At 42.7% G+C, this 14,573-nt stretch overlaps 1 protein-coding gene and 1 long non-coding RNA gene across 11 annotated transcripts in view; one reads left to right on the top strand and one right to left on the bottom strand.

Moving 5' to 3' along the window:
- Positions 1-2,172, top strand: part of GABRG3 (gamma-aminobutyric acid type A receptor subunit gamma3) — a 578,435-nt gene extending 576,263 nt beyond the window's left edge. For 9 of the 10 annotated variants that reach the window (XM_053304388.1, XM_053304387.1, XM_053304386.1 and 6 more), the window contains one exon: positions 227-2,172. In XM_053304388.1, coding sequence (XP_053160363.1) covers positions 227-505 — 279 coding nt within the window. In that variant the 3' untranslated portion in view covers positions 506-2,172. The remainder of the gene's footprint in view (positions 1-226) is intronic. The other variant, XM_053304397.1, reaches the window with a different exon arrangement.
- The window catches only part of LOC128348764 (uncharacterized), a 210,995-nt gene that overhangs the window by 12,860 nt on the left and 183,562 nt on the right, over positions 1-14,573 (bottom strand). The gene's annotated exons all lie outside the window — the stretch shown is intronic.

Raw genomic sequence — 14,573 nt, 5'->3', positions numbered from 1 at the left:
CTTAGGACTAGATTTGAAGAGTGCTAGCATGTTCCCAAGTCTTCTCTTCTCCAAGCTAAAAATATCCATTTTCTTCTGTCTTTCCTCATCGCTAGTGTGAATGACCTCTATAAGTTCCAGTTCCAGAAAAACCACACCATGGGATTTCTCTAGATCAGCACGTGCATGCCAAAATTCTGATGTCATTGTGATAGCTTAGTTGCTTATATCCTTCCTTTTTTCATAGAATTATTCTGTATTGGAGATGAGACCTCCTCCTACAGTCATCACACTGAATAATGCCATGTACTGGCAAGAATTTGAAGACAATTGTATCTATGAATGCCTGGATGGGAAGGACTGTCAGAGCTTTTTCTGCTGCTATGAAGAATGTAAATCAGGCTCGTGGCGGAAAGGACGGATACACATAGACATCTTAGAACTAGACTCTTATTCAAGGGTCTTTTTCCCTACATCATTCCTGCTGTTTAATTTAGTGTACTGGGTTGGATACCTCTATCTCTAGAAACCATGAAGGAAACTGTGTTTTCATGCTCCATGGTGAACATGTGGAAGTACAGGACATGGCCAGTTTCGTCGTGAAGCCAAAAAGTCACTTTTTCTGATCAAAAAAGAGAAGATTTTTAGTTACTCCTTTGCCTGAAAAACAAAATATTCATTTCAAGTATCAGGTTTTGGTTTTTTTTCAAATACAGTATACCACACACTGTTGCTTATCAATTGTTTATTAACTGTTCCTTCATGTTGGAGCATTTGCTATTTTCTCTGGGTTACAGGTTGCTATGTAGCATTCAGGCAAGGAAGCTATGGCCAAGTATTCTGTTTTGGGTTTTCATTCATATATTCCTTTCAACGTTTAACATATTCTGGGGCTCCAACCAGTCCTTTTTAGTGCAGATTATCTGTGATGTCATGTGAGACCATCTATTTTTATTGAGTTGTGTTTGATCCAATGAAAAGCAACTGAAATTTACATCATGGGATTCATGATTTTTGTCGTCGGTTTTATTTGGAGGTGAGCATTATTATTTAGTAGCACAACAAAATTTGCTTTTTCCTACAGAATACAGGTGTTCCTTAAAATATCTTTATTTCATTAAACATTCCTTTAATTAAAAGATTCTTCTGACTGGTCAAATACTGCAGGAAATGAATTAATTTCTAGAAAATGTTCTTGAAACTTGACAAGGCTTAGCTCGTTTATGATAGTGTAGCAGATTGTAGCTGATAGGGCATATGGTTCACTATAAAATAGCACTAGGAGGATGTGATTAATCGCAGGTTGCAATTTAATTTCTCCCATACATTGTTAACGTTTCTTTTGCATTGATATTTTTAGAGTGAGAAATGTATAGATCCAGTGTGTTCTGTCAATGCAGAATAAAATTCACACATCTCAGTCAGAGTCCGGTACGGCTAAAATGTGCACGCGAAGGTCATGCACAGGTAGGGACCCCACTTCATTTCACTGAAGAAACTTAAACCATGTGTGCATTCCTCTGTTCATGGATTGGATCTCCCTATTTAAATGAATGGAGAACTATTCATGTGTGAGGGAATTCCATGCATGTTGGAGTACCTGCACTGGTAAGCAATGTTTGGATTGAGACAATAGAGCAGATCAATAGAAGCCTTAGGTGTGTATGGGATTTCTTGGAAAGAAAATGAAACATTAGAGGAAAAGGACCCAACAAAAGGAAGTACTTTTTCACACAGTGCATAATTAATCTATGGTATTCTCTGCCAAGGGATGTGGTGATGGCCTCTAGCTTGGATGGATTTAAAAGGGGCTTAGACAAAGGTTGATTAATGGCTACTAGTCTCCGGTGACTATAGGCCACCTCCAGCCTCAGAGGCAAGATGCCTCTAAATACCAGTTGTAGGAGAGCAACAGGAAGAGAAGGGGCATGCCCTCAGCTCTTGCCTGTGGACTTCTCAGAGGCATCTGGTTGGCCACTGTGTGAAACAAGATGCTGGACTAGATAGGCCTTGGGCCTGATCCAGCAGGGCTGTTCTTATGCTGGAGGTTCTGTTGTAAACAATAGATTTTGAAAAGTTCTTAGCTATGAAGAAGTACTAGGAATTTTTTTTAACTACTAATAGATTTTAAATTGGAAATGTGTTTTGTACTTTTGGAACATGTTCAGACATTAAATTACTGAAAAGTGTAAATTTTGTGTTGTAAACTATTTATTTTTGGCAAACCCTGCACTCATCCATTTCCAGAAACATTTGCCAGTACAAATGTGTCAACCAAATTATTACATCTTTACTTTAAAAAAGAGAGCGTTTTCAATTTTTATGTTAAATTTTTATTTAAACCACAATCTTTGACTGGCATTTTCAAAAGTGTACTATCAATACCATCAAATGCCTTTTTTTCTGTGAATTTAGAGTATTGATTATTTGATTATTCCAAACATATATCTTCAAATACTGTGCACAGTTCGTATCATTCTGTATGTGTTCATCAAATGGAAACAGAGACTCCCAAGTGCATGCTAAAACAAAAGAATTCAGAAAGTACAGGGAAAACATTAATTTAGTCAAACTGACTTTCAGTCATTGAATCACTTTGGGTTTTTTGTTTGTTTTCTTTTTTAAAAAAAAAAATCTTCCCAGAAATAGGTACTTGATCTTTAAAAAAATGTTTTTACAAAAAGTATGTACAGTTGTGAAGTGATTATAGAAAACAGGGAACATTACAAATTCATTTTTTGAGAGCAGAAGTATGCCACAGACAAGAATCCTGATACATATTGCTGGATCAAAATTCATGAAACCCAGTCCTAATATGTTAATCTCAGGCCAAATATGCTTCTTTTCCAAAACCGAGTCCATTATGGACGATGGCCTTTGGTCTTACATACAGATGTGAGGTGTGTGTTGTTGTTTTTAATTGAGTCCATATTAGTGTAAAAAATAGCAAAATGCAGAAAAGCCTACGCAAACATAGGTATCTGGTAAGAATCACAAGCAAATTATAAGTGAATTGATAATATAAGTAAGTATGAGAACTAAACTTCACATCTGTCTGGCAACAGATCCTGCAAACACTCTACCCAATAAAACTCAGTTCATTTCAGTGCAGCACATGAGTCATTAATAGAACTTGGCCTTCTTTAAGAAAATAAGGTTTAGTTGCCATTAAGCCAGCTTAGGGATCCTCATGCAACTGAAAGCTAAATTATAAGTTTTAATAAGATAAATTAATACAATAATAATGTAGAAACCTGTAGCCTTTCTCTGTTAAACAAGAAATTCAACAGGAGAGTATCCATTTATTTTTATAAAATAATTGCACTCTGAAGAAATTGCACACTTGATTCCTGGTTATATAAAACATGCAAACAGAACTATCCTTTTATGGAACAGTACTTTGTATTCTACTCTCAGTTATCTATTATGACCTAGTCACAACACTGTGCCTTATCTAGAAGATTAATTGTCTTTTTATTTTTAAAAAATCATCTTGTCTAACAATGTGGTGAAACCTTATTTGGACTTAAAACCTTCTTCTATTAAAATGTCACCTGTGAAGAGAGAATTGATATCCTGCTTAAGCCACCAATCTAGCCGAAGTCTTGGGCTATCTAAATGACAAAGATCTTTCTCCATTGCCACATTCAATTTCATACATTTTCACCCTGTCCTCTGAGACTGTGTTGTGAAACTGCACAGACAAAGGAACTGTACACCAACGTTTGTGGGATCTGAAATCCTTTAAAACCCCTTTTCTTCCTGTGAATGTTGGTTGCAGAGTCATTCTTTGCTCTAGAAATTCCTACTGTGAGTGGTTGAGTATTGTAAGCCTACATTGGAACTTTGCAAATATCCATAGCCCAAGGGTATAATGCTCCTGCTTAATATACTCCTGCTTAATATACTCCTGCTTAATATACTCCTGCTTAATACTTAATATGCATATTAATACTTAATATGCTCCTGCTTAATATACACAAACATAGATTATGTTCCTCATTCTGAAATTCAGTAAGTTTTCCAAATATTGGGTACAATCCAGCCAAATGCAAGCACTGTGAATTGACAGTTCTATCTACAGGACAGAGTTAAACATGCTTTGGCAACATCATAGGCATTGTTTCAAGAACACTGTAACTAATTCTGTGCCAACTGATCTGCCAATTGGCTTAATATGACCCCATTATTTATTTTAGCATATTTTATTTATTTAACATATTTTATACCGCCCAAAACATAAGTTCTCTGGGCGGTTTACAAAACAATAAAAATGACCAATAAAAAGATTGACACATTTCAACAATTAAAATTTAAAAAATTAAAACTATTAAAACACAATTAAAATGATATGTAATTAAAAACCTGGGTGAACAAATGCATCTTGACTGCCCTTTTAAAAGTTGTAAGAGATGGGGAGGCTCTTATTTCAGCAGGAAGTGTGTTCCAAAGCCTAGGCAGCAATGGAGAAGGCCCGTCCCTGAGTAGCCACTAGACGAGCCGGTGGCAACTGCAGACGGACCTCTCCAGATGATCTCAATGGGCGGTGTGGTTGATAGCGAAGAAGACATTCTCTTAAATACATAGGGCCCAAGCTGTTTAGGGCTTTATAGGTTATAACCCAAACCTTGTACTTGGCCCGGAATCATATCGGCAGCCAGTGTAGAACTTTTAAGATAGGAGTGATATGGTCTCTCCGATATGACCCAGAGACCAACCTGGCTGCCGCATTCTGGACTAACTGCAGTTTCCGGACCACATACAAAGGCAGCCCCACATAGAGCGCATTGCAGTAGTCAAGTCTGGTGGCGACTAGCAGATGTACTACTGTTCTGAGGTCATTTATCTCAAGAAATTGATGCAGCTGACATATCAGCTGAAGCTGATAAAAGGCTGCTCTGGCCACTGCTTCAACCTGGGATATAAAGGGGAAAGGGTGACAATTACTACTGCGACCACTGTTTAAAAGAAAATTATATATATATATATATATATATATATATATATATATATATATATATATTTCATTTCCCATCTTTCCACTTGAGTATATGTAGTATATGACCATTTGAGTATATGTAGAATTTGCTACTGGATCCTTTGCTTACCTTCTCAATTGCTGGCTGACATCCAGACAAAGAAAATGCTGCTGCTGCAGCAGTGAATGTGTGGCACAAGCATTGATGTAAGGGCTATTTTGGTTAACCTCTCCTGCCCTTTGAAGTCCACTGTGACTCCTGAAAATATGTCCTTGAGGGTGGCATGACCCTCAGAGACATATTTCTGAAACGCAAAGTGGGCTTCAGATGGAAAGGGATACACAAAATTCTCCCCCTCTGCCTCCTCACACAATGGCACAACATTAGTGTGGATGTCAGCACTATTGCACCAGTGCACTGCTAGCCAGGATGTCAGGCAATGAACCTAGAAAAACTAATTTCAAGTAGGCTATCTATTAGTTGTTTCACCAGAATAGAAGAACTAATATCAATATTGCCTATTTCCATCATGCATTCTGAATCACCATTGTCTGAAGAGTACAATAAACATAAGAAACCCGATGGAAATAACCATGAAATGGTTTCATTAATTTAGTTTGGATCTCTATGGAGCAAACAGTTTTGGCATTTGAGTTTATAATCATATGGTTATCATAGCCTGAAGACTCTGTTTGTTTGTTTTATTTACATTACTATATCTATCCTGCTTCTCTGTTCCTCAAAACAGAATGCTCTTGGAATTATTTGCCCCCAAAAGCTCACCTGGCACCTATGCTATTGTCCTTTAGGCACAAGGCAGCTATCATTTATTCTCCCACGCCCATTAGAAACACCTGCCTTTAGTGCAGTTTTAAATACTATGTGCTGTTTTAATCTGCTAATTATTCTATTTGTTATATTAAGTATCTTAATTATTTTATGGTGTTTCTCACATACCACTTTGCATATTTTTAGAATACAAAAGAGGTTTTGAACACTTTAAATAAATAAATAAATTCCCAAAGTCACTAAGAATTATAAAACAATACAAACAATTTGTAACAGAAAACCTCCAGAACACCATGTATAGCGGCTCAAGCTAACTACTATGACTACTGTTATTCCTACCGAAAAGAGCTTATGCTGATTATCACTGCTGGAGAGCAATGGAGCAAGCTTTGGATCCCCCCACCATCTTTCCCCCCTTTTTTTCTACATTATATCCCTTAGGCATCTGATCGGCAGCTTTGAATGTATATGGTCCTATGGAACACCTTTGTTTTTGATTTTTTTGGTCTTAGAATTAAGCAAGGGGCGAGCAGCATCTGTATGAGAAGAGAAGGGGGGCCGTAAATGAGCTGCAGGAGGTGTCATTTGTTCCTCTCCCCACCCTGGCTGCCTCATTTTGCCTCCCCCAGCCCTGGTGCCATGTTAAACCCAGGTGCACAGGCTGGCCATTCACCTTGTTCCCCAACTCCAGTGAATGACCAACCTGCACGCCTCGGGCTAACACAGAGGGAGGTGAGGCAGAATGAGACAGCTGAAGCAGGGAAAGGAGAGTGGGAATGAGCTGCACCTATGACTCATTCACTATCCCCTCCCCCAGATTCCACCTGTAGGGGTTGCTGCCAGCTGCAGGAAACAGGTTTGCTTGAACAGGAATCCTCCAAGGAGCCACGTTTGTGGCAATGACAACATTTCCAGAGCGGGCCCAAGACCAGCTGTTTCTCTGACAGGTTACAGAAATAGAAACAGGCCTCTCTTTTTGCCTCCTGTCTCTATCTGACGGGGCTTGGGTATATGAGGCGGCAGAGGCGCTCTAACCCCTGGACCTTGGGGACCCGACCCTTGGTCTCCAAGGTCCAGGGTCCTCCAATGGACAGGAGGCCTCCGGGGGGGGGGCCTCCTGCCACCACCCCACACCTGCCCCACTGTTGCCCTGCTATGCTGCCCCACAAAAGGTTACCTTCCTTTAGCCACCAATGTGCACAGCCTGGGGTGGGGGAGAGCCAAGCAGGTCTCCCCCTGCCCTGTGGCGGTGGCCGGAGCGGCTGCTGGGCCTGCCTGTCTGGCCCAGCAGTCCTTGCAAACTCTGAGGCCCAGGCGCACTGGAGCGCCTTGCAGGGCAGTGCGGCAAGGCAGCGGTGGGGTAGGCGTGGGGTGGCGGCAGGAGCCCCCCCCCCCAAAGGCCAGGTGTGCCACTGGGAGGCAGAGGTACCTCATATCCAGCAAAGGGAAGCTAATAAAAACAGACACTTGCTGGATCAAAGACGTTTGGATAGGAGGTAGTGTCTGGCACAGGCCTTGTCATATGCTATGCCTCCCTCGCATCTGGAAGTCTCCAGTGCTATAAAGTGGGTGCTCAATAGGAGCAAAGTGCAGAAACTATTCCAGTGTCTGTGATACATTACAGAATTTGAGCAGAGTGAGTGGACTAAAATTATTCTGTTCTCTGCAAGTCCTCAGTAAGATGAACCCTACAATTATGCCCATTCCTTCCCACAACCCCATGGGTATGGATGGAAAATAATAGGAGTCAGGTCTTTGTCTCATTCCTACCAAGGACTTGCTGGTGGCATTTTGATCTTGAGTTGAGTAGCCGACCTGCTATTATATAGTACAAACCAATTTTGCTATACATGTTGAAATAAGGGTTGAGTTGCTTGTCTCAACAAATAAAGCAAAATTGATTATATGTAATAAATTCTATGAAATCTCAACATATATAGCAAAAGGGATTTCTGTTGAAAAGGATGAACCGAAAGGAACAATTGTCTTGCATGTCTCTTATTTGCAGGCATTAGTGAAAGCGTTTGAATAGACCTTATATTTATTTTGCCACACAGAAGAGATTAAAGTTTAAAATTGGAACAGGCAAGTGGAATGCATTCAAATGTAGAATCAAAACTTAGCAGGGATTCTTGGCACTAAAAAGTCTGCTATATAAATAAAACCTGTACTAAAAGAAGCAGAAAAGATCTCCTGCACATTTCCATCATGTGCTAGACACACTTTGTCCTCATAGAGGTGAGCATTCACATACCATAGTTCCCTCCACTAGAGAAGCTTACATCAGCTGGCAACCAATGGCCATGTTTCCTCAAAGTATGAAAAGTAGCATTTGTCAAGCACTTAGAATCTTTTGCAAGCACTCTTGTAATTTCAGAACTCTCCTGTCTCAGTTACCTTATTTCAAAAGCAAATAAAAAATCCATTAAGGCTCACATTTAGACTGATGCAAGTATATTGCACACAGTGTAGTGTTCTGTGGATCTGACCTACTGGCTCTTCTAAATCACAAACCACTCATTCTTGAGCAGCACTGCAGGAGCCCCACTTATTTCGGTGAGAAAGGACCATACTAAGTGGTCCTTGTAATAGCGCAACGCGCTTATGAGCTAAGACGCTGCACTTCAATGTACAGTATGTCTAAATTAATTGGAATATTGATTTCTAATTTGTTTTCACTTTAGACTACTTTGAAGGCTTATTTGAAGCCAGGGAATGAAAGGGCACTGCAATTCTTTCAAAATTGTTTTTCACAGAATTGCAGAAAATATGCATCCAAAAAAGAGAAGCTAAAGAAAATAACATTGTGATAATTACTATCATATTTGTGGAGTACAGCATTTCAGGCAAATGCCATTGCTCTAAACCAGGGTTTCTCAACATGTAGGTCCCCAGATGTTATTGGACTCCAACTCCCATAATCCCCAGCCTCAGTGGCCTTTGGTTGGGAAATTATGGGAGTTGAAGTCCAATTACATCTGGGGACCCACACGTTGAGAATCCCTGCTCTAAACTAATGTGGACCAAAATGCTCCATATGGACAATTCTAGAAAGGTACAAGCTGTAACAATGCAATGTAGCTTAAGACGTGTCCTTGGCAAGTGGAACCAAGTTCAACAGAACCAAAGAAATTCATATCCTTACTCTTACATCTGACCACTTCACATTTGCACCAATTGTTTCACATTTATAATAGCCAGGGATATAAACACGTAGTACTGCTCAAAAGGCCTAGAAACGGACGTGTGCTCCTTCCTGGCCTCACTCTAGAACTGCCCACACCTTGGAATTGGCCTTTCGTGGCCTAGCTAAGTCACAGAAAGGGCAGGAACCAGATGAGTGTTTCAGCAATGGGATGGTGTCAGGTGCCAGCGAGCACAGGAGAACAGAAGAGTTATTGCTGTCACTTGCTTCAACTAGTGAGAAGCTTCCTCAGTGCTGTGACTCATAGACAACATTTTAAATCTACACTTTCAGAACAATCTCCATGTCTGAAACAATTAGGCGATGCAGAGGGTAAGCGGGAGTCGGAGCAGACACAGGACACTGGAGTTAAGGAAGCACTCACGCGCACCCTTAACCTCGGCTAAAGACCCGGGTAAAAAGTAGGGTTAGGCACCTGGAGCTGCACGCAAGCAGCCTAATCCAGGCTGGGCGGCCCTAGCCTGGGTTAGGCTGCTCGTGTGAATAGGCTTCATATCTACCAGGGGGCTACATCCAGAGTAGTGTTGCACTAGCATAATGCTGTTGCACTAGAGTAAGGACACAGCACAATGAAAGGAACCTCTGTTCCAGGATAGTTCACATTGTACACATGGCACAATACATCATGCAACCTGTAATGTCTAGAGATGGTCTTCTCCGAGGAGCTGTGCAACAATGTGGAGCAGTGCAAACTGCCTAGAGGTGCATTTCTTCTCCAGTTAGTAGTGAAACACTAGTCTAGCTGTAAGCCAGTGTTTTTTGAGTCATCCTATGCTACCTGACAATGAGGCTATTCACATGAGTGTGCAAAACTGGGCTAAAGGGGCTCGTGTGAGCCACCAGGATCACGGCCAATCCTGGTGGCTACATGGCGGCAAACCTACCTATGTAGTTTCCTAGTTAAATGAGGTTAAGGGAGCAAGCCGTCCCTTAACTGCATTTAATTGATTGTGTGTCTGCCACAGCTGCTTGCAGCCACGATGGGCACACTCAGAGGGGGAGGGGGGAGCCCAGTAAGCCCAGCACACTTGCCTCTCCATTATTTGGGGTCTCCATATTGGGGCTCCGGGATGCAGGGCACCGCACAGTGGGACTTCCCTGCACCTGACCCCGAGAGTGGACGGACGAGGCAGGGGAGAGCCACAGGCAAGCCGCTGCTTGTCTGGGCAGCCAATCCGCCCGACCAGCAGGCAAAACCCTGTTGACCTCAGAGGAGCTCTTCTCACCAATTGTGAGAAGAGCTTCAGAGTTGTGCAGGCCAACCAATATTCAGTGCCTAAGTAGCATCTAGAGCAGGGATTCTCAACGTGTGGATCCCCAGATGTAATTGGACTTCAACTCCCATAATTCCCAACCAAAGGTCATTGGGGCTGGGGATTATGGGAGTTGAAGTCCAATAACATCTGGGGACCTACACGTTGAGAAACCCTGGTTTAGAGCAATTTCCATCATGATTCTTTCATTTGTTACTAGTACTAAGAAGAAACTTTCAGGTTCTATTGTACATGCTGCCCACACAGCTTGCTTTGAGTATGTGACTCATGTAGCTTGATAAACTCACCTTTTCCAAACAGAGATGTCCTTATGGATTGTTGGAAGGGGAAACAGTCCAATTAGATCCAACCCAACAGGCCCCTTTCTTCTTCTTTTCAGACTGAGTTAGCCTCTCCTTTCCCACAAGAACTATACATATCCAAGAATGATCACAATGCCTCAAGGCCTTATCATTAACCTTATCACTGCTAAAGTCCCAGGTGAGGTAAAGATGAACTATCTAGTAGAGATGTATTTGCAAAGAGCGAGAAGAAGGTGGATGCCTGACCTTTCTAGTTTGGTTACAGAGTATCAGAGGCATAACTTCTTTTTTCATTCTATGTTAGCATGATTCACTAAAGCCAAAACAGCATGATAGAAAAGGTTCTTCTGAATGGCATCATCATCATCATCATCATCATCATCATCCTTTGATCTGCCAAAGCAGAAGCAGCAAGGGTTGCTGCTGGCCAGTTGCATAGGCTGAAAATAGATCCATCAACAACGATCAACCCCAATAGCTATATGAAACCTCCTTGTTCAGAAGCATGTTCAGAGGCAGTATAATGCTGAGGATCAGATGATGGGAATTAACAGGATGGCCATCCGCACTGTGCCCTGCATGTGAATTTCCAGGGGCACCTGGCTATGTTGGAAGCAGAATGTTGGACAGAAAGCTGAGTGAATCTTGCTTTCATCCAGCAAGCAATTCTTATGTTCCTGTCTGGAACATTGAGCAATGTGTCACGTCTCTCTTGTAATTCAATTGTCTGCTATGATTTCCCATGTATTTTCCAACAACTCTTTTGCTAGTTTCTTAACTCTTGTTCAGCTCTACAAGAATGGGAAAGATTGCTTAGCATTTATATTGTGCTTTCTGAGTATTCCATATAGTTGACATTCACTATCTTAGCAATCCTTGTAACACTTTACAAGGGTAGGCCTGCATAATTCATCCCATATTCCAGATATGGAGGAAGGGAAGGGACTGAGCCTGATAGTGGGTGGCCTGAGGACACCGAGCAAATTCATAGGTGAGATGAGATTTGAATTGGGGGCTTCCGAGTTCACTCTCTTTGTCATCCCACTTCATGAACTCTCCTATACAGAGATCTGGCACAAAATACTTTCTTTCCCTGCTTGCAGCACACCGCTATATAACCTCACACAAAGTAATTGATTAGAAATGTCCAGGGCTGTGTTTCTAGTGGGTTGGATCTATTCCATCTCATAAGACAGATTTCTTAGGTTTGCAAGCTTCTTCTTTCAGTTTATTTTATCTTTACTCTAGAAATGAAGGTGGTGTTGACAGGGCAATACAGATGATGAAATGAGAAAGAGAAAGGGAGAAGACAAAGGTGGAGAGAAGAAGTGAAGGGAATGGAGAGAGAGGGGGGAGGGGAGAGGGAGAGAGAGATTGCACAAATTATGTTGAATGCATGGGGGTGTGGTGGGCATACTGCCCCTGCCTCTAACCTCCATGCATTCTTAATGGGAGAAAATATTGTATGTGCATAGGGCTCTTTCCATGTGAACAGGGATACTGGAAATGCAGGGTTCCTGAACTTGCACGAAAAGTCCTATGCATGTACACTATATCACCAAGGGCAGGGCAAGAGGTTGGCCAGGTTGGCACAGACCAAGGCCCATGACCATTGGAGGGCCCACTCAGCTGACTCCTGAACCACCAGTACCCACCCCAGTATGCAGTGGTGGTGGTGACAAATTTGTTGTTTTGCCATTTGTTGTTTTGGACAAGGAAAGTAGACCCCAGAGGTCCTTCCATCATCACTCCCCAGAGGTCCCTCCATCCTGCCACAGGATGTGGTGACAGCCAACAACCTGGATGGCCTTAAGAGGGGTTTGGATGACTTCATGGAGGAGAGGTCTATCAACGGCTACTAGTCGGAGGGCTGTGGGCCACCTCCAGCCTCAAGGGCAGGGTGCCTCTGAGTACCAGTTGCAGGGGAGTAATGGCAGGAGAGAGGGCACGTCCTCAACTCCTGTCTGAGGCTTCCAGCGGCATCTGGTGGGCCACTGTGCGAAACAGGATGCTGGACTAGATGGGCCTTGGGCCTGATCCAGCAGGGCTGTTCTTATGTTCTTATGTTCTTATTATGGGACTTCTAGGGGACAATTCAATAAGCCAATGGGTAAGGCACGAGAAGGAGTTGCTTCCACACAAGGCATTTGGCCAAGAGGCTTGTGCAGCACTTCCTCCTTCTCCCACTCTCCCCAGTCCGTATTGGCCAGTAGGGGGAAATAGATGCAGCAGTAGTTCCTTTTACTACTAGGTCCTCTTACCCTACAAGGATGGGAGGGAAAGGCGCTGCCAGTTACAACAAAGTTGCTGTTAATTCCCCTCCCCATTCTTCAGTGAGCTGGGCAGGTAGAGACCATGAGAACCCAGTGCAGGGCTATACACCAGGGTCCACTGCAACCTGGGTGGTATGCATAGGATCTGTGCACATGTCAAGCTGATAAGGAGGTTGGGAGAAGAGATGATGTGCATGATCCTGATTCCCACCTTCACTTCACCTAACGTGTGAAATGTTCTATAGACAGAAATAAAATGAGAGAAGAAAATGGTGTTATAAGAGAAAGTTTAAAAGGTGACAGAGAAACATTGTGGGAGGCATGAAAAGGAGTTCCCTACTACTGGGTTTTGTTGTTGTTTTGCCTGCCATTTTGCCTGCATTCAGAGTATTTCTTACATACTCTTAATGCCTTCCAGTGAATGCATTCTAACCCCATTTCTCCTCTCACTGACTATCCTTCAGCTTTTAGGGTCCCTAGATTCATTGCAGAGCTTTTAATAGTCATGAAGACAAAAGACTTGCCAGCAAGTCCCATTTTAGTGCTGCAGTAGTGGAAAAAGATGAATCTATTTTTTAAAAACCTTTTACAAAGCTGATAATGGTACTGTAGTTCTGCATACCTGACTCTCATCATACTTCTGCAATGTTCACTCTATTGAGGGAGGGAGTTGACATACTAGGGATGTGCAGAAAGTTCCGTGGTCAGAATGTTCCACCTCAAAATGGACTGATTTGAATGTTCTAAGCTCAGAACAGAATGGCCCATTTTGAGTTGGAACATTCTAAGCATTCTGAGTGCCATTTTGGAATTTGAAACGGTGATCTTCTGGCCTCTGTGCATGTGTTGTGACCATCTGCATGGTCACCACCACCAAAACGGCCTCGAACAGGACCGAGCCAGTTTGGTTTTGCCCCCCTTGAACCTTGCGGTTCGGTTTGGCTTGGGGGCGTTCAAGATTTTTGTAAAAAAAGAATTGTACTTACTCCCTCTGGGGGCTGGGTTTTTCTGAGGCCACAAGGGGGGGTCCATGGAGGTTCTCCCCCCACCCGCTTGCCTTCCTAATGCCAACAATCGCCCGGTTTGGGTGTTCATTGACCCTTTCCGGGCCTTTCCCCAACTCAGTGGCCATTTTGGAGGCTGCCACAAAAGCTCAATGGGCCCCTGCATGGCTTGGGTCATGACCTGGCCATGCAGGGCCCATTGCACATACCCGGTGGCCTCCAATATGGCCACCATGATGGGGGAAAGGCCTGGAAAGGGCCGAAGAATGCCTGAACTTGGCAATTTTTGGCATTAGGAAAGCTGTTGGGGAGAGGGAGAACTTCTGCATTCAAACACACCCATGGCCTCAAATAAGCCCCCTGGAGGGGATAAGCACACAATTTAAAAAAATCATTAACTGCCCAAAACGGCGATCAGATGTCAAGACAAACGGGGGGTGGGGGTGCGGCTCAACATCAAGCTGTTGAACTGAACCAGTTTGACTTCAAACAGGTTTGGATTCAAACCTGTTTGCACATCCCTACCCATCATGCCCTACCACCCAACCATAGGACCTACCCATGGGGAACAATTAGGTGATTCATGTTCCTCATTGTTCACAATGGTTGAATCATTCAAATTTTTCCAAGTTGATTCATTAAAACAGCCTGCAGTGGCTGCGTATTTCGAGGAATGGATTTGAGTATTTGCAATTCGGTTTAAGCTTGAATCGAATCGCAAAAACTGATTTGTGCACATCTCTAGCCCAGACACAGCAGTAGCATCTC

Source organism: Hemicordylus capensis, chromosome 3 (genome assembly GCF_027244095.1).
Source record: "Hemicordylus capensis ecotype Gifberg chromosome 3, rHemCap1.1.pri, whole genome shotgun sequence".
NCBI classification, from domain to species: Eukaryota; Metazoa; Chordata; class Lepidosauria; order Squamata; family Cordylidae; genus Hemicordylus; species Hemicordylus capensis.
The sequence above is the reverse complement of the archived record's forward strand: the minus strand, read 5'-3'. Positions and strand labels throughout refer to the sequence as shown.